At 37.0% G+C, this 22,174-nt stretch overlaps 1 protein-coding gene across 2 annotated transcripts; it reads right to left on the bottom strand.

The window, feature by feature from the left end:
* Positions 1 to 4,867: 4,867 nt before the first annotated feature.
* DIRAS2 (DIRAS family GTPase 2) lies at positions 4,868 to 21,230 on the bottom strand. 2 transcript variants are annotated; one of them, XM_002192441.7, is made up of 2 exons: positions 21,042 to 21,230; positions 4,868 to 8,954 (listed from the first exon to the last, which is right to left on the bottom strand). In XM_002192441.7, the coding sequence occupies exon 2, from the start codon at positions 8,914 to 8,916 to the stop codon at positions 8,317 to 8,319; it is 600 nt and encodes a 199-aa protein (XP_002192477.1). In that variant the 5' UTR covers positions 8,917 to 8,954; positions 21,042 to 21,230; the 3' UTR covers positions 4,868 to 8,316. The 2 variants fall into 2 exon arrangements, with proteins under 2 accessions (XP_002192477.1, XP_012432856.1); XM_012577402.5 differs by lacking the exon at positions 21,042 to 21,230 and adding an exon at positions 20,832 to 20,995.
* Between the last annotated feature and the right edge of the window lie 944 nt (positions 21,231 to 22,174).

Raw genomic sequence — 22,174 nt, 5'->3', positions numbered from 1 at the left:
AGAGCACTAATTTCAAGGTTCTGAGGAAACAACAACTGACATGTGAAAAAAATCATGACAGTAAATAGAATACAGTTTTAACTACTAGCTTGCATTTAACAATACATTATCTCCTACGTCAACATAGCGCAGAATTGTATGTTTTCTTGACTACAACTGATTCTTTTAAATTAAATAATTTGGCTTCCATAAATAGTTAAAAGTGGTGCTGTGTAACCAAGTGGACCCAACAATGTTTTTATATGGTAACTTCTGAGAGATGAAGAACTAGGTCTTAATACACAGGCAATGAGGCTGTCCATAATGCTGAAGCTTAATATTGCTTTTGACTCATAATTTTTGAATCCTCTCACATCACCATACTTGCAACATGATACAAGCATCACTTATTTATGCCACAAATGGTGCTCTTTTGATTTTTCTTTCTGCTCTCTAAACCTTTTCTAGCAGAAAAGTTGGTGCTTTGGCTGTGGCAAAGGCAGTGTGGATGACTGCTCTTCCAAGGGCATGGAGGGGCCGGGAAAAGAGCCAGATATGCACTTCCCTGGTCCAATCCCCACCCTCCCTCCAGCCTGCCAGCCCCTCCATCCCACCATAATAAAATTCTGAATTTGCATTCTTCTGGCTTTCATGGTATTTTCCAGATCTACAATCTGGGCACGCCTTATGTGTGGTTAAATAACTGATAGAATTTTTTTCCCTTTCAGGGGAAGGATTTAACAGTGGTTGTCTACTGACCATTCTTATTACTTTATTAATATATTATTTTGAACTGTTTTCTAGTAACTAATAAACAAATCTAAGTTGTTATCCACCACAGTGGGGTAACTTGGTGTTTTTGCAAAATGGTATTCAATTTTTTTCACTAGACAAACAAAAAGGTGATGAAACAATTAGGTGTAGGTCAAACTTACACAATTAAGTAGCCTTAGATTCAGATTTCAGTTTTCAGTTTGTTTGTTGAGAAACAGGATAGCAACCATGGACAAATATGGTCATGGCAGTAAAAAGGAAGTACAGAATTTAAGACTTTTTCTTTTACCCCAATATTTTTCTTCTGCTACTTGCTCTGAGTGATTCAACTGTGACCTAAAGGATTTTATCTTTAAGATAATTCCAAGGATATGTTACTGTTTTTTTTCCTCGTTTTCTTCAACCATCTAAAATATTACCCCTGTAACTAAGCACATTCACCTTTTCACTGCATTCAGCATCCCCAGAAAAGCCACTGTCTGTAATTCTGCCTCTGTATTCTAACACAATGTTTTACCATTGTTGGCAAATGAACATGTACTTCCTAGAGCTACATATAAAGATACTATTATATGGATACTTTCAGACATTTTCTGTAGAGCTATCTTGCTTTCCCTTGCTGCTATATTAGACTTTGTTGCTCCGGTTGGATTTTAACTTCATTGTAAAAGGCAAGCTTGATTCAGTTTGAGGTTTGTAGAAGAAAAGGGCACAGTGCTCATGGCTGTAGAGGTCATCTCCTCTCATTGTGGAGGACACCTAGTGGCTCTCCATGTAGCGGGAAAGAGGACTGCCTGGACTAAATAGGTATTATGTCTTACCCCCAGCATGCAAGTAAGCACCACAGCAACTGCTTCCTCACTCCTGTAACTGGTGGGATTAGGCAGAGAATTGTGAAAGTACAATTGAAAAAAATCATGGGATGTGATAGACATTAAGGTTGGTAGGTAAAGCAGAAGCTGAGCATGCAGACAAAGTTTCTCAAGGAATTAATTCAGTGCCCTCTGTGGGCAAGCAAGTGTTCAGCCATGTCCAGGAGAGCAGGGGTCTATCCCGTAATAATGACTTGGGAATATAAGACATCGCCCCAAATGTCCCGGCCTTCCTCCTTCGTCTCCCAGCTTTGTATATTGAGTGTGATGCCGTGTGGTCTGGCAGGGTCTGTCTGCCCCCAGCTTCTTATGCACTCCTCCCCCCCTCACCAGCATGCAGTATGAGAAGCAGGGAAGTGTGTAAGCCCTGCTCAGCAACAACAAAAATATCTCTGTATTATCAAACCTGTGTCCAGCATAAATCCAAACCACACACTCATACCAGCCACTCCGAAGAAAATTAATTCTCCCTCAGCTAAAACTGGAGCAAGAGGAAGAAAAAGAGGGCTGAAGCCCTGTGGCTATAGAGTGTGTTCTCCTACACAGCCATGTAAGTCAGCCATCCAAGGTAAAGTTGCTTTTATAAGGAGTTAAAGATTTGATGAGATCACTGAGGGAGAAGCAATTGCTCTCCTTGTGGAAACTACTGTTGTGATGTTCCAAAGAGACATGTTCATTAGTGCAGCTCAGCATGACCACTCAATATTGCCTTTTCTTTTGAAAATACTTTTAGGAGTCCTTGCTGATCTCGGAATTTTCTGATAAAATTTAAGTTCTGTAAAATGCGAAATTTTCTGTTATTCCCATTTTTTTGCACCTACCTCCCCTCCCAAATTACAATTCTCCTGCTTTCTTCTATTTTGTTACAATGACCCCAGTACTCAGGAGACATCTGGCCTACAGGAAAAATCTGGAATGAAATTCATGTGCCTAAGCATGCAGCATTATTTTATTGTAATTAAAAATTAATAAATAGGCCAAGAATAACTTTTTAGGAATATCCAGCAGCAAGATCTGAGCCAGTAAAGAAGGAAGGCAAATTCGAAAGGTTAAGTATCTTTATAATAACGCCGAACAGAAGTTGCAGCAAAGCAGATATACATTGGGGTGAATGGCCCCTCAATGGCCATCCCATCTCTCTTTGAAAGATAACATAGAGTAATCTTTATCCTCTTACATATTAAAAAAAATATTTGCCAGACGTGTCTTATGGAAGAACACCAATTCTGCTTCTTTATTTGTTGCTTTCTTTACTGAAATTAATATAAACACAGTGGTAATTTCCATGTGACAGACGCCCTTATCTACAGCTTTAAGAGCACCAGGTGTAGAGGCTGAGAAGCTGATTTTAGTTTTGGGGTGTGTTACAGCCTGAATTTCTGCTAGTGAAGTCCAGGGTGAAGAAGCAGAAAGTGTCTTTGCATGATATCCACGGATGTTTAATTCAGCTGCACCGTGAGATGTTCCAGTCCCCGGCACACACCCACGGAGAGTCCCACTCACTGCCCAGGGGCCTGGGGTCACCCAGCTCTTGGGGCAGTACAAAGACAGGGGCCAGTCAGGAGTAGGGAGGGAGTGGCTCAGGGACATAGGAACAGGCATAGGAAAAGACATAGGAAAAGGGGAAGGACCCAATGGGGTTTTAACAGCTTTGAGGGAAGCTTCTTGTGTCTCCCTAACTTAGGGGATGCCCCCAGGGGTCCCCACAGGGGTGGATTGTGGTGCTGCACCCCTGCCTTGCCCCTTCCCCTTGCCAACTGCATTACGATCTGAGAACCCAGGAATAGAGATGCTCTTGTAGGATCCATTGTGGGCCACTTGTTGCCATTTGGGTGGGAAATAAATATATCAGACTGAATAACAACTCCTCCTTCCGACTTCAGTTTCATTATAATTTCAGTGAGAGCCTGGTGACCCAGTATGAAATAGCGTACTCAATCAAGATAAATTACATGAAACAGAAGAGTTTTAATGCTTTCTTTAAACTGAATATACATCGTGTTAATTTACAGAAGAGTCTGCATCCTTCACAAGAACATCCAGTATGTATTTTCAAAGCTCACCTCTCCCTCTCTTTACAGTTTTAGTGGAGTTAAACTTTAGACACACTTTACTACATGAAATAAATTCGTGGATTAATTAGAAATTGTGTTCCAAAGGTGGGTGAAAGATGTCAGTTAAATTGACACTGAAATAAGCGTGACAGGCATTCACAAATTTGAATAAGGATATGAGTTAAAGATTAAAATATTTTCCATTGGGAGACAGGAGTAGTAACTAATGAGAAAAACATTAAAAGCAAGAGAATTTTGTAATGTTTCTGGTGCTTCTATGGATTATGATAACATTTATAAAGTAAATAGTGACTGTATTGTGTGAAAACCAGGACAATTAATTGGCACACCCACTGCTTGACCATAGACTGTCAGAATCAGGATCAAGAGCAGTAACTGATATCATATTGAAAGAAAAAAATTAATAATAAGAAGAATTCATAAGAACTCCTTATTAAAAATAAAAAACTTTGTGTGCTGACACATGCAATTACTTCAGAGTGACATGAAATTTGCATTAAATGCTCAGTACTTCATCACTGGTTCAAATGCCTATCATTCTGTCTATGTACTCAACATTGTTTGTTGATCCCTTCCTCTGTTGAATATGAATTATTTTTTGCATATGGAAATGCAAAAAATTGTGTGGCAAAAAAAAACTGTGGCTGAATCTTCTGAATTGCAAGAAGTTATAAACTATTATTTTTGACATTTTTTGTAATAGGTGGTAATTAGAATGCAATAGTAGAAAGTTTTGAAAGAACATCAGGAATTTTTTTAGAAATTAGCAGAAATAGAAGGATCCATACATTAAGTATCATTTTTTTTTACAAGGACACACTTCTATCTGCCATTATTTTAAAGCAAATAATAAAATACAGACTAGCTTCCAGAATTATTTTGTTTCTTGTTGGCCAAAAGGAGCACCCAATGATAAGCTGGGTTTGGTTTTGTTTGGTTTGTTTTTTTTTATGGGGGTGGATTTCTTTGTGAGTTTGCCAGGGTATAATAGAAGAAGTATTAGGTAAGGTAATATTGCTCCAATTCTCTCAGAACTGATTTGTGTAGCTGAAAACTTTAGGACACTACCTTGCATGTTAGAGTCTGTTTGCAATTGTCTTTGCACTTTCAAAAAATATATAATATTAATCAAACAAAATTCAGGCACCAACAAGACTTCTTCCAAACTTGTTTTAAGATTTAAAACTTTATTTTGAATGCTTAGAACATTGCCACAAACATGGAAACTAATAGACACAAATGAGTTCTTATTCAGTTTTAAAACAAAATATTTACTAAAGAACTTGCAACTACACATTTTCATGACAACAATATACCTTAATATTTCATATCTATATATAAAAGTCATGCATTTTAAAGATTTGTTTTGGCTAAATTGTGTTTTCTGGGTGCTAAAATTCACTGTAGAACTTACATGTTTTAAGTATTTTGCATATACATTTTAAACAGGTTATTACAGTCATACCACATTCCCAAATAAAACACAAAATGTAATAAAGCTCTATATTTTCTTGTTCTACCTTATTTTTTTCAGTATTAAAAAAAATAATTCTATATGTAATAGCAAAACAAACCTTTTAAACCAGCTCACATGTATGCAAGGTATGTAAAATCTAATAGTAGAAACAGGGATGGCAATGCAAGGGTATAAAATATGCTCTCTTTTGAGACTGTGGTCCTTGAGTAATATTGCTTCTGTTCTGGCCTTGCTTTGATACATGCAAGTCCATGAAATACTTCATGGCTTATTACGTAGCAGGTGAGGAGTCAGCTGGGAACTAAAGGAATATGGTCCTCAAGCCTAACATTGGCAGCTACTTATTTCCATCTTTGCTATACAATTATTCTACTCTTGCTATGAGGCACATAAAAAAAAAAAAAAAAGTCCAGGGCTAAATTTCAGCCTGTAATATCTTTGCAGTCAGTACATTTTAAGTAATTTAGATCCCCTATATTGTACTTCTGCAAGATAATTTTCTATGTAAATAATTCCTCCAGTTCAAGCAATAATGTTAAAAGGTTCTATATAGCTTTTATTTTTCTCATTGAGATTCTGTCATAATTCTATGCTGGCTGCTAAGGCATGTGCCACACATGATGACCTTTGGCACTGGTGTGTTAGTATCTGAGGACAACCCCTCTGCTTTTGACCTCTGTAAGTGACCCATTATGCCTTAAGGTTGATTATTTTTCTGATTTTCCAGCTTCATCTATGGAATACTTTGCTGTGATGTTGAGCATCATCAGCAATTTTTTTTTTTTTTTACAAAGAGTAAATGTATAAATACTTATAAAAGTCTTAATAAACATAGTGCTTTTAAGTGTTTTGCATCCCTGATCTGGAATTTTCTTTTGATCTATTGACAGACTGTCAAGAAAGATGCACTTGGCTGTATAGGTCAAACCAGACTTCTTTATGTGTTTCAGGAACTATTTAAGAATGTGAAGAGACAGTCTGACAAAACACAGAATGAGCACTGGACTGTGACAGAGGAGATCTGCTTTTGTTCCTTGGTCTGTCATTGTCCTGCTGGACAATCTATGTGCAGTTGTTTCCTCTCTCTGTGCCTCACTTTCACCACCTGAGAAGTTAAGAAAATGATGTTATCATTTTTGCAAAGTGCTTTAGGATTTATGAAGAAAGAATGTTGTGTAAGAGCTTGGAATTTACTGTTAATGAAGAGCATTAGTTTTTCCATGTCTTTTCCAGTTTTCTCTTCTTAATGCAATAAAATAAACACCAAAACAAATGTCTCTGAAATCAGTAGGAGTTTCACATTCAATTCTACTGGTGCCAGCATTCCTTCTGACTACATGACAGAAGTTGTGCTCCTTTCTAGACAGTGCTAGTAGCAATTCCTGTGCATGCTATTACTCTACATTTCTACTCTGAAATATCTGCACATTTGCTAGAAAGGTGGAAGATAAGCAAGCAATAACTTTGAAAGGAACAAGGTAGAAAATTTTAATACAAACACTGCATTTGAACATCCCTGGAAGATATTTATAATGCACTAACATGCAGGCTAATAATCATAGTACTTGACTTCATTTTCCCATGTTTCTTGACATAAACATTTATTAAAAATATGGTAGGCTTTTTTTTATTGGTTCAAAGTAGTTCTTAAGGTACAAATTGAGACTTGCACAATTTTAATGTGTTCTTTAAAAATTGTATGTGCTTTTTTTACCTTAGATGGTCTTTGTCATCACTAGGATACATAGTTCAGTCATTCATACTCGTTTTTTAAAAAGCTTTGGACTGACATCCAGGAAAATTCACAATTTTTACTCTTTTTCCCCTTTCAAAGATTTTGAGAAGAGTAGTTTGCCCTGACAGGATGTTTTAGATAATGTGTTTTCTATTATGAACTTTGTATTGCATTATAACACAGTCCTGACTGCAGAATATTCCAGATTCTATAGTGCTTATCCCAAAAAAACCTCATTTCAGAGACTCTTGTGGGCACTAACTTCAGATATGTATTTGGTTCTATAAATAGTTACAGCAGTTCAAATCATGAGTTTAAATGGCAAATATAAAATACTTCAGACAATACAAAGGCAATAGATCTCATAGGGCATAAGCATAAACCCTTCTAACTGTAATACAGTAATGTAAAGAAGTATCAGTCAGCTAACATGATAATTTGTATATTATGCCAACCCCACCCCAAGGGTACCACCAGTTCAAAAGGCATTCCATTCATTCACTAACCACACCATGTGTTCATTTAATTGGCAGCAGCATTAGAACCAAATCTCTCCCACAGAGGCTTTCATAGGCGACTACCCAGTCAGTTCTCTGTAGGGAAGCTTTCTGGTTTTATATGTACACCCTTCAATCTGGCATTCTCCACAAACAAATGTCTGTTCTTCTGAAATATATTTGGGCCAGAAACTCAGGTCATCCTTGAAACAATGAGCCCAGAAAAGATGATCTCCAACTCTCTTACAGGGATTGGCTTTTCCACAACCTTCAGTTAAAGTACTGCATCACATTAGAAAGTATCACGCTCGAGGAATAGAGACAATATCTGTCCTTTTTAACTGCTATCCCCACACTTCCTTTCACTGTGCAATAGGTCATATATTCAGGTCATCCAAGACTGTATCATGCACATTCTCCCACCAGTCAGTAATTAAAATGGCATAGAATTGTTCATCCATAGCTTTCTTGAAGGAAATGGTTAACACCATCCAGCACGTATTTGTATGTTCTAGGTTTCTTCACTACCATTTCTTCGTTTTTCTTCTGATATTATACGTTGTATTCTCTTGCAATTATGTGCAAATGCAGATACTATTAAGTTGATTTTCCAAATCTTTCATAATATGTGAATGATGATAATTCTTTTTTATAAATTACAAAATAAGGTATTCTGGGACATCTTTTGTTTTCTTCCTAATTTCCTTTAATTGATGGTGAGACTACACATATTTTTATTTTTCTGTTTTATTCATAGCAATCACAGTACCTCATTTTTTCAATTTCCAAGTATTTATTTTAAAACAGATACTAATATAAATAGGATCTTGCATGGTTGTTTGCTGTCTATGGGTTTACATGTGTATTGTCAGATGAGACTTCACAGTTGATTCCTGACAGTGCAATTTCACATCACCACACATTTTCCTTTCAGCTTCTCCTTCCTTTTCTGTTGCTTGCTTTTTTTGCCATCAATTTGCAAACTCACAGTCCTGCGTTTCTCCAGGTTTAGCAATTCTTGGAATAACTCTTTCACATTGTGGTTCGTCTTGGCAGAGGTCTCCATGAAGGCACATTTCCACTTCTTAGCCATGGCTTCTCCTTCACTGCTTTCTACCTCTCGATTTTGGTTCTCATCATTTTTGTTCCCCACCAGCATTATTGGAATGTTTTCTATGTCTCCTTTAATCTGACATATTTGTTCATAGATTGGCTTGAGCTCCTCCAAGGACTGTCGGCTGGTGATAGAGTAAACCAAAATAAAAGCATGTCCTTTAGAAATAGAGAGACGTTGCATGGCTGGAAATTGATGGCTCCCTGTAGTGTCAGTGATCTGCAAAGTGCATATGCTCTTATCACAGCTGATCACCTGCCGGTAGGTGTCTTCAATGGTAGGGATGTAGCTCTCTCTGAAAGTGCCCTTCACAAATCTTAAGACCAAAGAGCTTTTCCCCACGCCTCCAGCTCCAAACACAACTACCCTATAATCGTTGCTTTGCTCAGGCATGTTTCTCTGTGTGTCACTTGCTCAGCTAGGGGGAAAACCTAGGAGAGAAAACAACAAAAACAAGGAGACAGACATTAATACAGGTACAAGTGTTTAGTGCAGGCTGGGATACCTTTCACAGTAAGAGAAATAAATGTAATATAAATAATGGCCTACTAGTTGTACTAATTCAATAAGTCTTTCTGGGGATTACAGAATTATTTATTTCAGTGGTAAATTAGGGTTTGCACCCACCTTGGACTGGTACCAAAATACCATCTTTGAGGCTTCATGGCTGATTTTTAATTAACAACGTGTGTTTCAGTATTTTTCCTACTGGACTAATATTCACAAAACTAAAAAGTTGCATCTGGGAATTTCAACAAGGCCTTGACCTGAACAAATTGTAAAAAGGGAATTATTCTTCTATATCTTAAATAGGTCTAAAATAATAGTCTCAATTGATCACTGTACAGGTGTATGACAGTCAATTACTCTGAATATTCCAGCTCGAAAGTAGTTAAGGAATTTATCCCCACTATGACTGGACCACAGTTCTAAATGACAACTAAGATGTATTTGTGGATAATTCAGCAATAGTATTTATTGACCTTTGTTTTTAACTCCACAGGAGTTGAAACATACTTCAGTGTGTTTTGCCACTGACATTTCAAGTCAAAGAGTACATTTTGATAAACTCAGATTGCTCACATTCAGTCTGACTTTTTATTCCAATTTTGGTCCTGCAGCAGATGATATTTGACACGTGATTGCCTATACCTATCAGAGAGGTTCTGCAGACATATCCATAACAGTTTTAGTGGCTTGTATTGCTGAGGTTGGCAAGGACATGTGTCAAAGGTCACAAAATTCTGTGGTTCCCGCAGTCAGTTCCCCTTGACAAAGCTCATCTGTGTGTGTATAGTAGGACCACAAATATGGAAATAATTTTTAAATCATCTAAATGGTAAAATATTCACATGTTTACAAGCAGTAGATGTTTTATAATTAATTTAAATAAAGTGAAGATTAATTTGTCCTCCCATCAGTAGAGCTCAGTAGGTACGCAGCACATCAGTACACACAGTCTTTTTATATTTAGTGAGATTTAAGCAAATAATCACTTTAAAAATGAATTCAAAAAATTGAAGAAAGCATAGGGTATTATGACTTTTCAGACCAGGTTGATATATATAAGGGGTACATGCGGAAAAAAATGCAAAATTTGCTACATCTGTATTTGTTCTGAAGAAAATGGGCAGTCATTGTAGGGAATGTTGCCCAAGTGCTTTTATGGTGCCAAGTGATTAAATTTGCCTGTTGTAATTTTGCCTGGGTAGCAATAAATCTAGAACAACCCTAAGAATTTCATTCCTTTTGAAAGCAAGCCTCCAAGCTATTTCTTCAATGCAGCAGGAGTCACTGCATTGCAGGGGGTGATTTTAAGTTACCTTTTACCTGTCTAGCAGCAAGACAATATTGGTGCTTTAGAGGTGTGGATCTTAGTGGACCTCCCATGATCTTATTCCAGGCTCAAGCTCATGCCAAATTTTCTGTTTCTACATTTTGATGCTGTTGCTCATTATGCCAGTTAGCTTTAAGCTACGGCAATGCAAGCTGCACTAGTGTCTTCAATTTGTTGTTCAAGCACAGCCTGATGTAGTTATCTTTCCTGTACAGGGCATCCTATAGTGTCCTAATTCTAGTGTCTGAGTAAGCTGAAAACATCTGTCCTTACATAATTTGTTGGATGAAGGAGTAGTACTTCCTCATCTGCCATAGGCAGAATAATCAGTGCAACTGGGGATGCTGATCCCAAGGCAAAGTGCAGAGCTGCCACAGCTCTGTCTACCCAGCCTGGCTTCAGGCAGAAGGCAGCTTCACCCCTTCAATCTCTCCTGTGCTACATTCACTGTCACTCTGAGAGGCTTGTTTAAATATAGGAAAGATTGATAAATAAGAGTGTTCATCCTGAGGCACTGAAGCAAAATTGTTTTTCTGACAGCAGAATTAAAGGAATGGAAAGAAAAGGTCGCCTCAGAAAAAATGCTCATGTATGTGTTTATAGAAAATGTAAAAGCCTCTGAGGAACAAAGAAAATGAGTGAGTAGCTCATTATGTTAAAAAAGGAAAAAACATAGCTGGAAAAAAAATGAGGGGAAGAAGCTAGCATAATGCTGTTCCACTGAGAATAAATCTGTATGTAAGAACTGCAGACATGCAAATTTGGAACAGTCTTAGAGCTTACAGTTGTGGATGACTGCACAGAATGAGTTACCATAAGAATTATAGTTTAATAATTTCTTGTAAGTAAAAATGCAAGAGAGCAATGTCTGCGAATTCCACTTCAGAAGCAGCTTAAGCATTGCACAGTCATACTATATGAAGCCTAGGAACTACAGGACTAGAGAAAAAATGCACTATGAAGACTTTTACTAAGAAGATCAGTGAAATATGGACTAGGGAAATAAAATTTTAAAAGCTAGCTGAGCGTACCCCTGCTCTATTACACTGTATACTCTAAACATACTCAGAAATCTCCAAGACAAATGACACATATGGTAGGCCAAAAGATAGAACAGCTTGAAACGGGGCACTTAATGGCCTGGAGTATTAAGCATACAGAAAAATTCGAAGGGGTCCTGAAAAAGCATGGTAACAATCTTCAAAACACAGCAAGTTGCTGCAAAGACAGAGTGTCGTGGCATCGAAGAGGTCATGTGCTTTCACTGTAGAAGAGATTCACATTAGACAACAGGGAAACTTCACGGTGGTAAGAATTGTGGATCTAATGTGTAGGGAGATTTTGCAGATATTCTTTAGAAATTACCATAGTATCAAAGGATAATTCCAGATGGCAGAGACCTGAGCAGGTTTCTGGTCCAGACTGCTCATCACAGCTGGGTCAGCCATGGCACTAGAAAAGGTTGTCCTTTCCTGTATAGATGTGAAAATCCCCAGTCTTTCCACAGTCTCTCTGGGAAACAAACTCCAATGCAAAATTACCATCAGGATGATTTTTTCTCTCCTATACCTAATCTAAGGTACTCTCTCAACCCATACCTGTTGTCTCTCCTCCCGGCATCTACTGTTGCGAAGAGAGCAACTTCACCTTTTGATGGATTTTCTGCAGGCACTGAGGGCTGCACTTTGCTGTCCCTGAACTTTGCCTTCTGCAGGCTGGGCTGGCCCTGGTCCCTCAGCCTGTGGAGCAGGACAGCTTTGGACACTCGGTGCCCTGACCTGCACTTGCTCCGGTTTATCGGCGTGTGTCCGCGGCCGGGGGTGCCCAAACCGGGCAGACCATCAAAACCACCACCACCACCTCCACCAAAAAACCTCATGCAAGTCTTTATGATCACATTGGAAAAGAATTCCCCAAATGTTTTTCATAATTTTTTTGTGTTCTCTACGTGGATCTGGTCACAGAATCTCCTTCAGTGACAATCATTCTACATGAATGTGGTGCACTTGCACACAAGTGTTCATTTGTTAATGCTTTTCATACCACCCTATTACCTTACTGATATTTCTTTGTCTTAAAATGTGTTAACTGAAAAACACAGGAGGACAAAATAAAGTATGGCATTATATAATCAGCTTGTGGCATTATGTCCAGTGAGAACACAGAAAAATTAACTTTAAAGAAGTCTATTCAGATGTACAAGATAATTTCTGATTCAGAAAACCAGTCTTTCATAATCTGCACAGAAAAAAAATAGTTGCTTTTTACATGTTAGAATGGACTTATTCTGTAATGAAGCCTCATCTGCTGCTTTTTCTACTTTCACAAACCACAACAATGAAAACTTATTATCATCCTCTAAAGTGTTAGTTTATCAACACTGCCCTTACTTGAAAAGCCAAAGCAATTATACATTCATACCGTTCATTTTGAAATGTCTGATTGCAAAGGTCAGCAATACAGTGGGTCCATACCTCTGCTGACTTAGCTATGTTTTCTGCAGATACTCTGCTAGCACAAGGCTGGAGCTGCTCTAGTTCAGCTGCTGCAGGTGAGCTTGATGGGCTATTCAATGGGGAAAAACACTGCCTCCAGCTAAAGCTCAGCTGCAGACCTTTATGTTAGCCTGCATGCTTCCCCTAGATATTTCTGATATTCCAGGTGAAAGAACTGCAATTTTTTTTTCTGACAGAAGGATACAGTTCAAGGTCTGAGTAATTATGACACAAAATCACTTATTTTATTATATATTGGAAAAAAAATATGCATTTTAAATGTTTAAATAAAATATCTTATGTTACAGATTATGCTTTTCATAGTTTCAACTCCTAATGTTCTTTGTCTGATTAATTAATTACATGTCAGTATATTAGCATTTACTAAATCAATGTCACTGATCCTGTACTTAGCCACCAGATCTCCAGAGTTCTCTCTTATCTTTAATTGGGTTTTTCATAGTCTAACATTTTTGTCAAATGTATTTCAGATCTGCCTGTGTTGGTATTTACGCTATAGACAGCATATGCAATAACAGTCAAAAGGTATAGGAAGGCTGAGAAATAACTTCTGAAAATTAATCTACTTGAATATCTACCCTTAGAGCAATATGAGATTAGAATCTCACAGTTGGTGAACTCTTTCAGTTTACATTTGAAAATAAGCAGAGAAATTAACCTGTCTCTAATGTTTCCAGTCTTGGATTTGGTTGTAAAAGATTTTCACCATGTTTGCATTTTTGACTACCATGAAATGACACAAATTTTAAGTTTAGTTGATATTTTTTTAAAAGATTATATCTTTTAGTGTAGCATTCATTTTACAAAAGAGTACAATGTTGCCTTTGCTTCCTGGAGTCAGAGGCTTTGATTGCTTCTGAACTGATCCAGTTTCTTAAGGTCTTATGATGTCCTACTGAGATGTCAGATACTGTGTATGAATTTCCTGAATCTTTTTTCCTCAGGTAAAACCATCTCGTGTCAATCATGGATTTTTTCTTTCTTTTTTTTTTTTTCAGCTCTAAGGAGATGTCTCTGTTTATATTGTCATTGTTATTGTGTAAAAAACAGTAAAGTACAGGCAATGCATTTAGTCCAAAACCTTGCCTCAATTTAAATTAACAGTCCATGAGGCTCTCCAGTGATGACACCACTATACAAAGATACAAGGTGCAAGGTGAAGAATGTAGCTGTAGATAAGATGGACTTCAGTAGCACGGTAAGATCAATGTCCATTGCCCAATATCAAAGGTAGAAAATGCCACATTATTTATATAAAAGAGGGGAAGAGAGCTCTGCAAGGAACTTTTTCCTTTTGTGCATATAAAGTGACATTTCTCAGGGAGTATTTTCACTGCTATCTGCTAATGAATATACACTTTAAGAATGGGAACTTTCCTACTGCAATGGCTTAATCTTTTAATATAAGACATTCGTTATCAAAAATTCTATTCCTTCGCTTGTCTTCTTTGGTCTTCTTAAGTCAATAGAAAGTTGAACACATTTGATGACCAAATGATAACTGTTAAGACAGCTTTTTCCTACAACATGAGGTTCTCATCCAAATGGAAAGAGCTTTTTTACTCTCATGTGAAACAAAATGTTCTTTGAAAGTCTGCTTCTTGATGATCACCTGGTCTAAATCATGATGGTTTTTTTTCACAGCATAAATGCAGTAGCACTTTTTATTTATGTTCTTAACTGCAGTTGGAGAGAAAAGCATTTATAGCTTTTCTTTCCAGATATAGAAAGATGACTAGAGAGATTTCATTAGAAAAATGGCATCTTTTTCATGAAAAGTACTGTGTTACAAACCTGCTGATTTTATCTGACACATTTTCTTTATTGTAAAATTTGTTTGATTATCTGAAAGTAAGGGGCAGAATCAGACACTTTTATTATTTCATACACTCATAGAAAACAAAAATTCAAACTGAAAATTGAATTTGTTTATACCAAAATAGATTTTATTTTATAGCTAGGTTCTCTACAATGTTGAAAACATTTTAATTTACATGGAAAAATAATAATTAAGGACCTTAAAACTGAAATTATCATTGCAAAGTCTTTTAGAGAGTTCCCTAAGAGGGTTTGTGGGTTTCCTTTATAATCCTGGCCTAATATAGTTGAGAAATAGAAAGGACAGGTGGCTTTCAGATAAATCTGTTGCAGTTTTACTCTGTATTTACAGGAGACTATTATCTTAAGAGCATCTTTACATAAAGGAGGTAGAAGCTAGCCTCTGTGCTGTCCTGTAGTCACAGGTGCTGTGCTCTGCTTTAGCAAATTGTCATATTGCCATCACATGTATGTTGAAAATATCATTCCTAAAACAATGTCTTTTCAAAACTGTTTGACACCCTATGAAAACCTTGGTAAAAGAAAGAAATACCTCATGCATAGCTGTCACTGTAAGAAAAATCTTGTTCTTTGGCTAACATAAGGCCAGCAGATGTTGTGGCAAAAATAGTTTTCCTAGGCAGGAAAGAACTGGAAAAAAGAAAGGGGAGACAAATAGACAATGCTTCCCGTAAGAACAACAGATAGCAAGGATTTTTGGAACTAGGCTTAACTAAAGTGGCATTGTTTGTTGAAGAAGGCAGGACTGGTGGCAGAAGAATGAATGACGCAGGAGGATCTGTTCATTCCCTTCCCTGATGAGGGCTCATGTGCAGAAAATGCTGGACCTGATCTAACAAAGGACTTTACACACAGGGATACAATGAAATTGTTTGCTCTGTTGTTGCCTGAGAGCTCTGTTGCCCCAGAACTAACCCTTTCATAACAGTTATGTACTAATGAACCAGTAATGTAAAACAAGATTCAGCTTCATTGAACACACTTACCATGTGAAAAAAACCCACCTTACTTTCATTTAATATAAGAAATATTATGCTAAATTTACCCAGGATGGACAGGTGAATACACTTACCATATTAAAAAAACCCTCACTTTCATGTAGAAACAGAAAGCTTATTCTAAGCTTTATTTATTATACTCTAAGCTTATCCAGGGTTCATAGGTTTCCTACTGATTGTTACTTCCTATTTAGTGGCTTGGTTAATCTTAACATTTAAAAGGGAGAATTTAATGACAGTTCCTGTCTAAATTTAGGCTTTATTTTAGGCATGTCATGTACTTCACTGATTTATCTATTTGAGTATTTTGGTAGACTTGTGTCTTAATCTCTAAGTGCTTATCATCAAAAATCAGAGAGAAATCACTCAGAACACTTTCCATACATGTAGTCAGGTATTCATAAATGCACACATAGAAATAAAAATGTCAAAAAAGCAAGCATTTTAGTCAGCTCCCTTTGGAAATTATTTTTTTAAAGCTTTCTTCCCAAATTAAATAACCAAATGCAGTAGTTTTCCCTCCGTTTTCAATAGATTTAACTTAACAGTGTAAAGATGGAAAGATCAACTCAACTTAAAGCCTTGTATATATGCCTTTCAGCAAGTAAGACACAAAGCCATTGGACACAGCAATATGATTAGAAACCCAGAATTTATCACTCCTGCAAATGCAGGATCAGAGACTCAGTATGAATTTTAAGCCCCTCTGGTTTCTAATAGTAGAATAATATTTGGTATTGAGCAATGACTTTACATGCTGTCGTGAACTTCTTCTTCTCCAGCTGAAAAAAAATTAGGTTCTGACTTATGGATCTCAGTATTATGAGATAAAAATCGCAGGATAGACAACAAGCTATTTCCATGTAAATATGTGTATTTACACAGAAGAATAGTACATTCATGGAAGACTGTCTTCCATTCAGCAGAGGAAACACTGAAACTGGTGGCCATTTTGCCTTTCCCTATAATTCTCAATTCTATGACGTCAATGTAATCTGAGACTACTTACGTAAATATTCTGTAGACCCAAAATTATTAAATGTTATGTGCTTGTGACTTTTTTTAATTATATAACTCCTGTCATTAATTTTCCTTGCCTGGCTGGGAAGGATAGCTAGATTGCTATCCTGACCACTGGAATATTTCTGATGCTCTTTCACAGCCCAAATAACATTTCATTCGAAGCAATGGCTTAAACAGAACATTTTGCCACTGGTTTGTTGGGCAATAACTTGGGAATACGTTAATGAAGTGGGTTTCAGGGCCCAAAATGATCCCTGATAATTAATTAAACAATGTAATATGGTTGTTGACATGTTTCCAGACACTAGTAAGAAGCCTGTTCTTCCACTGAACAAAAAACTGAAAGTTTTTCTGTAAATCAGAATATTTTGTAAACCAACAATTAAATTATAACTGTGGAGTACATCATAGGAAAAAGCAGCTTTCTGATTGTTTATAAATGTTCCGTACTCCAACTTGCAGTACTTTCAATTCTGAAGTAAGACAAATTAGTTTAGTCTTAAGAGTAGTTTTTCCTAGATACATGTTTCTTTTCCTTGTAGTATTAAAAAAATACTAAAATTATATTCTGAAGATAAAAACATACTGAGTAACACCTTGTAAGCTTTGCATACACAGACTGGAAAAGTGGTAATGTTATTTATTTGGGCTAACTGCAATATTTTAGTTACTGATAGTAGCTAATATTTGATTATTTAAATAATTAACTCTTTCAGAAGAGAAAAAATTTGTCAGCTAAATTTTCAGGGAAGAATATAAAAATAAATAGGTAAAAATTTAAAAAGGGCAAGTGTTCTTCTCTTAGCTTGAGATTAATTATAAGTAAGAACTTCTGGGCATCTTGGGAAAGAAACAATTCCAGTCCAGGAACGGATTTGCCCTTTTCATATGGTTTCTTTAATATATACATATTTTGAATTAGGAAACTGAAAGGCTGATAAAACTTCACTTTTGAGACACTTTTCCAGGTAATGAAAACCAATTTCATTACTGCAGTCAGGCTGATGCTGACTGGATTTTCCTGCCATGGCATATTGCAGACCTGCACAGCCAGAGAAACTAATTTTAATCTCAGAGAAGATTAACATTCAACTTAAAGTTATTTCATCGAGAGGAGGTACTCCTGACCTCAGTGTGAGTCAAAAGTGCATTTGACACACAGACTTGACACACACTTTTTCACATTTTCTTGTCTTTGATAGCCATCCCAAGAATTATTCTGTTATCAATACTTTGTGGTTGAAAATTAATCAATATTTCTTTTCTCAAAAAGGCAAATTAGAGTATTTTCTACTTCAATTATTATGTACATCTGCATTGACACTCAGGCAGTCTCTTCCAGCAGTAAGGTGAGATAATTTGATGCATGTTTTAATTTTAATGTCACAATAAAAATGCAGTGAAAGTATCTGTTTGCTGATACTTGGAAACATCTGTATTTAAAGTTAAAATACCAAATGGAAAAGAAAATTTCCAGAAATATTTTCTCCTAGTGCATTTTTGGAAATTGGTCATTTTATTAAGGAATTTATAATTTAATAAGGAATTAATATTGCTAATTGCTAATATTGCTAATATCCATATTTTACAAAATTGCCATTTTTCTTCCTATATTTAATATTAATTATTGCTCAATAATTCCTAGCAATATAAAATATTAAGGGGAAATTAATAAACATTTGGAATCAGTCTAGATACCAAACTAAATGTCCCACAGTGAATACCATTTCAGCTTATATGTACAAATGTCCTGATACTCACACTAAGTGTGGGAGAGGGCACATCCAAATGCAGCTCATTATGTATTACAGAAGAATTACTGAGAAACACTGTGAATTGAATGCAATCCAATGTAGAAAATTAATCAAAACCATAAAAAAAAAAAAAAAAAAAAAAGTTTATAAACATAAAGAATGAGAGAAAAGGGGACTATGAAATTGAATGCAGTCTTTCTGTAGGCATATCTTTGGACCAGAATATGGTTTATTGCACATTTATTAAAAAATATTTGATTGTGGAAGCAATACTCTGATAAAATGAAAGTGCAAGTCTGATTTTACACACATGATGCTGGGATCTCTACATGGGCAGCTGTGTTGGTTAGCAAAAGAGAAATCCAGAAAACAAAGTTATCAGGTTATCCTCAAAGGAAACTAGAAACAGTGCTAGTAACAACTTCAGGAACAGCAGTATCAGTTTATATACAGTCTGCTTTTTTTATTGGTACTACTGAGACTGCAGTGCTGGTGTAATATAATCATGACCACTTGGCCAGAAGGAGCCTCTGAACTCCAATCAACTTCCAAAGAGCTCTGCTCTGCACTGTGAGAAAGGGATATTGCTCAGCCTGAGGTTCACCAGTGCTTGTGAGTCTGCTGGTGTCAACAATAGTGCAGCACACTGCAGAAATATGCTTTCATCTGACTGATGTAAGATATATGGAAAAATGTATTTCCAAAGATCTTCACTCACTTGCAAAAGGATTCCTTAGTGCAGGCAACTTCCAGAGAAAAGTAAAAATTATATTTAGCACTGAAAGGGACTTTATGGATTATAAAATTCAGAGCTTTGCCTTTGCAGGCAGCCATTTCACATAATCCCTTCCATCAAGTTACAGCTAAAAGGTATTTAAAAGGTTTTCTATACATTACTTCAACTAGAACGTAATTTCAGAACCTTGATGCTCTAATGGTTTGCAGTCTTCCAGCCTAAGTGTATTCACAGCTCATTTATACCAGTTTGTTCTCCTCTCTTACCAGGAATAAAGATAAATATCTGTACATCACAATCATTCCTCCAGATACATGGGACCATTGATTTACAGCTGTGTGGTTGAACTTGTTCCATGTTCTATGTTGGCACAGTTCTTCATGCAGGAGCCTCAGACATGCTGTGTGTGGTGTGTGTGAGAGCATGAAACCTGGAGGAATATCACATTTCATAGCTCGAGGACAATGGCACAAAACCCATTCTGCCTGAATTGGGCATTACTGCATTTAGTAAGGACAGATGGGCCCCAGAGAGCAGCTCCTGACCATAAGTGAAGTCCATTAGTCAGAAAAGTAAAAAAGGGAACAAGGAGCGGGGCAAGCCAAGACAACACTCTAAAATCTAGAATTAAATATGTTGAGACCTGCAAACATTCTAGATAATGGTAAACTATAAAGCTTGGCAAGTATACAACAGTAATCAGTTTCATCAACCTCGTTTGCCTCAAAAAGAGTGGGGGTGTACATTGCTGTACACAGCTTACACAGCTGTATTAATAAACAGGCATATATGAGTTCACTCACTAGGTACTCATGAGAACAGGACATTCAGAAAATTCTTCAAAATTAAAATGCATCCAATTTTGTTGCTCCATTCTGTGCTCACCCTTCTGTGTTTGTGGTGCAGCATACAGAGCATCCCACATTTCATAGAGAAGATAGAAAGGGATAAAGTGTTATCAAATCTGAATTCAGCACATTCAGCACCTCTCAGGCACTTGAGAATGGTCTTTCATGATTTATTTTCTTTCATTCAGCTGGAAGATGGACAATCTACTGAAAAAAAATATCCTGCCTGTCAGTGGGATGTTGCAAAGTTGTATTTATCTTGGAAAAAGAAACACCTTGTGTTATTTTATTCAGACTCTGCATTTTTATATTATTATATCAGTTAAGATGTAGCTTTCATTTAAGAGAAATACAAAATTAATATCTCCTTAAATCCCTGCAGTGACAGTCCTATAAACTAGGGCAAAATTCAGCACATCGAGTTTTAATAAAAGGCAGCTTGAAAAAAAGGTCATTATTAGCATCCCAGGACACAGAAAAATGATAGTTAATTGGCCAGTGTGTCTATGACCAGCATCTGACTTCCTTGTTAGCCCCAGTTTACAGCATGCCATGTTCTCTACATAAGATATTAGCTTAGAGAGTATCTTGCAGTTGTACCTCACGCAAAACTCTACCGACTTCAGAGGAATTTCTGCCCGAGTGAGCATTGTGGATTTTGGCTGAAGGAAAGGAAGACTTAGCGCAAAGCTATGCCTATTGTGCAAGGTAGCATAGGAAAAAAAAGAAAAGAAAAAAAAAATGGAAAGAAATTTACCTGTGTAGGAACAGAAAGCTTCAAACGCTCTTCACTTTCTGCCTGTCACTGCACCAGCTCTTCTCCCTCTCTGCCCTGGGCTCCCCCCTCCAGAAAAGAGCCCCTGTTTTATCCCGGGGGGCTGCGGCTCCTGTGCCTGCAGCTTCCCGGTGCTCCCTGTGCCGTCCTCCGCTCCCTGTGCTCCCTCCCCTCCCGCCTGCTCCCCGGTACCTGGGTCGCGGATGATGCTCCTGGACCGCAGCCTCCCTCCTTCTGCCTCTACGGGCGCACCGGCTCCAGCCTCTGCCCCTGCTGCTGCCTAAATGGCGACTGCAGAGCTGATCTAGGCTTTTAACTGCCACCTACTGAATAATTGTGGAATATATGTATGTATAGGCATACAGACACATAAACTGTAACGTTCTGGCTCTCTCAACCAGTGTAGTAGATTTTTACAATCAGTCTCTAAAGCCTCCAAGCACCCTGTAGTTTATAATTTAAAGCTGTAGATTACATTAACCTGAGCTCACAATTCTCCATCCCTTTCAGCACTGAAGCAGAGAACAAGGCTGTCTCTTTAACTTAAAAAAAAAAAAGCTTACAAAGCCTTTGGTGAGGCTAATCCCTAGGGCAAAAAACAATATTGCCTTATTCAGATCAATGGAGCTGTGCTGATTTTTATTACTTGGAAATTTAATCCCTTAGGTCTCAAATGTATTCACAAAAAAAATCAAACCTCCCCCACAAAAAACCAAATAACCAAAACCAAAAAGCAAACCAGTAGAAAGAAAAACACACTTTAACAAATAGCTTTTGTCCAAAATAGGACCTCAGAATTTCACTCATCTAAAACAGATCAGACTTTTTTTTTTCTGACAGCATTGTAAAGCAGGATTCCTGAGGCCTATGGACAAAGATAAATTAAGAGGTTTTCTCCACTTTTATGGTGTGGAGGGTTTTTTTGTTGTTTTGGGTTTTTTCAGGGTTTTTTGGGGGCTTTTTTTTTTTCTTTTGGTTGGTTGATTTTGTTTTTTGGGTTTTGGCGGGGGGTTTTGGGTTGTTTTTTTTTGTTGTTGTTTATTTTTTCATTGGTCTTTTATTTTTTTTGTGAAAAATCCAAATGAAAAATCCAGTGTCTCCTTTAGCTGTTTATGTTTAAAGCAACTTCTAACACTTTTCTTTGTAGGCTGGAAGTGAGGTCCACTGAAGCTCTTTGAATGGTCACTGCAGAAAGGAAGCATAAGTTCAGGTTCTTTCATGAATCTGATGAATCCCCAGGGAAGGTGTGTGCACCCCTAGATCTGCTCAGGGTTGAGAATGGTGCTTTAAACACCAGGACTGTGGGTTCAATCCCACAAAAAGTA

Source organism: Taeniopygia guttata, chromosome Z, assembly GCF_048771995.1.
Source record: "Taeniopygia guttata chromosome Z, bTaeGut7.mat, whole genome shotgun sequence".
NCBI classification, from domain to species: Eukaryota; Metazoa; Chordata; class Aves; order Passeriformes; family Estrildidae; genus Taeniopygia; species Taeniopygia guttata.
The sequence above is the reverse complement of the archived record's forward strand: the minus strand, read 5'-3'. Positions and strand labels throughout refer to the sequence as shown.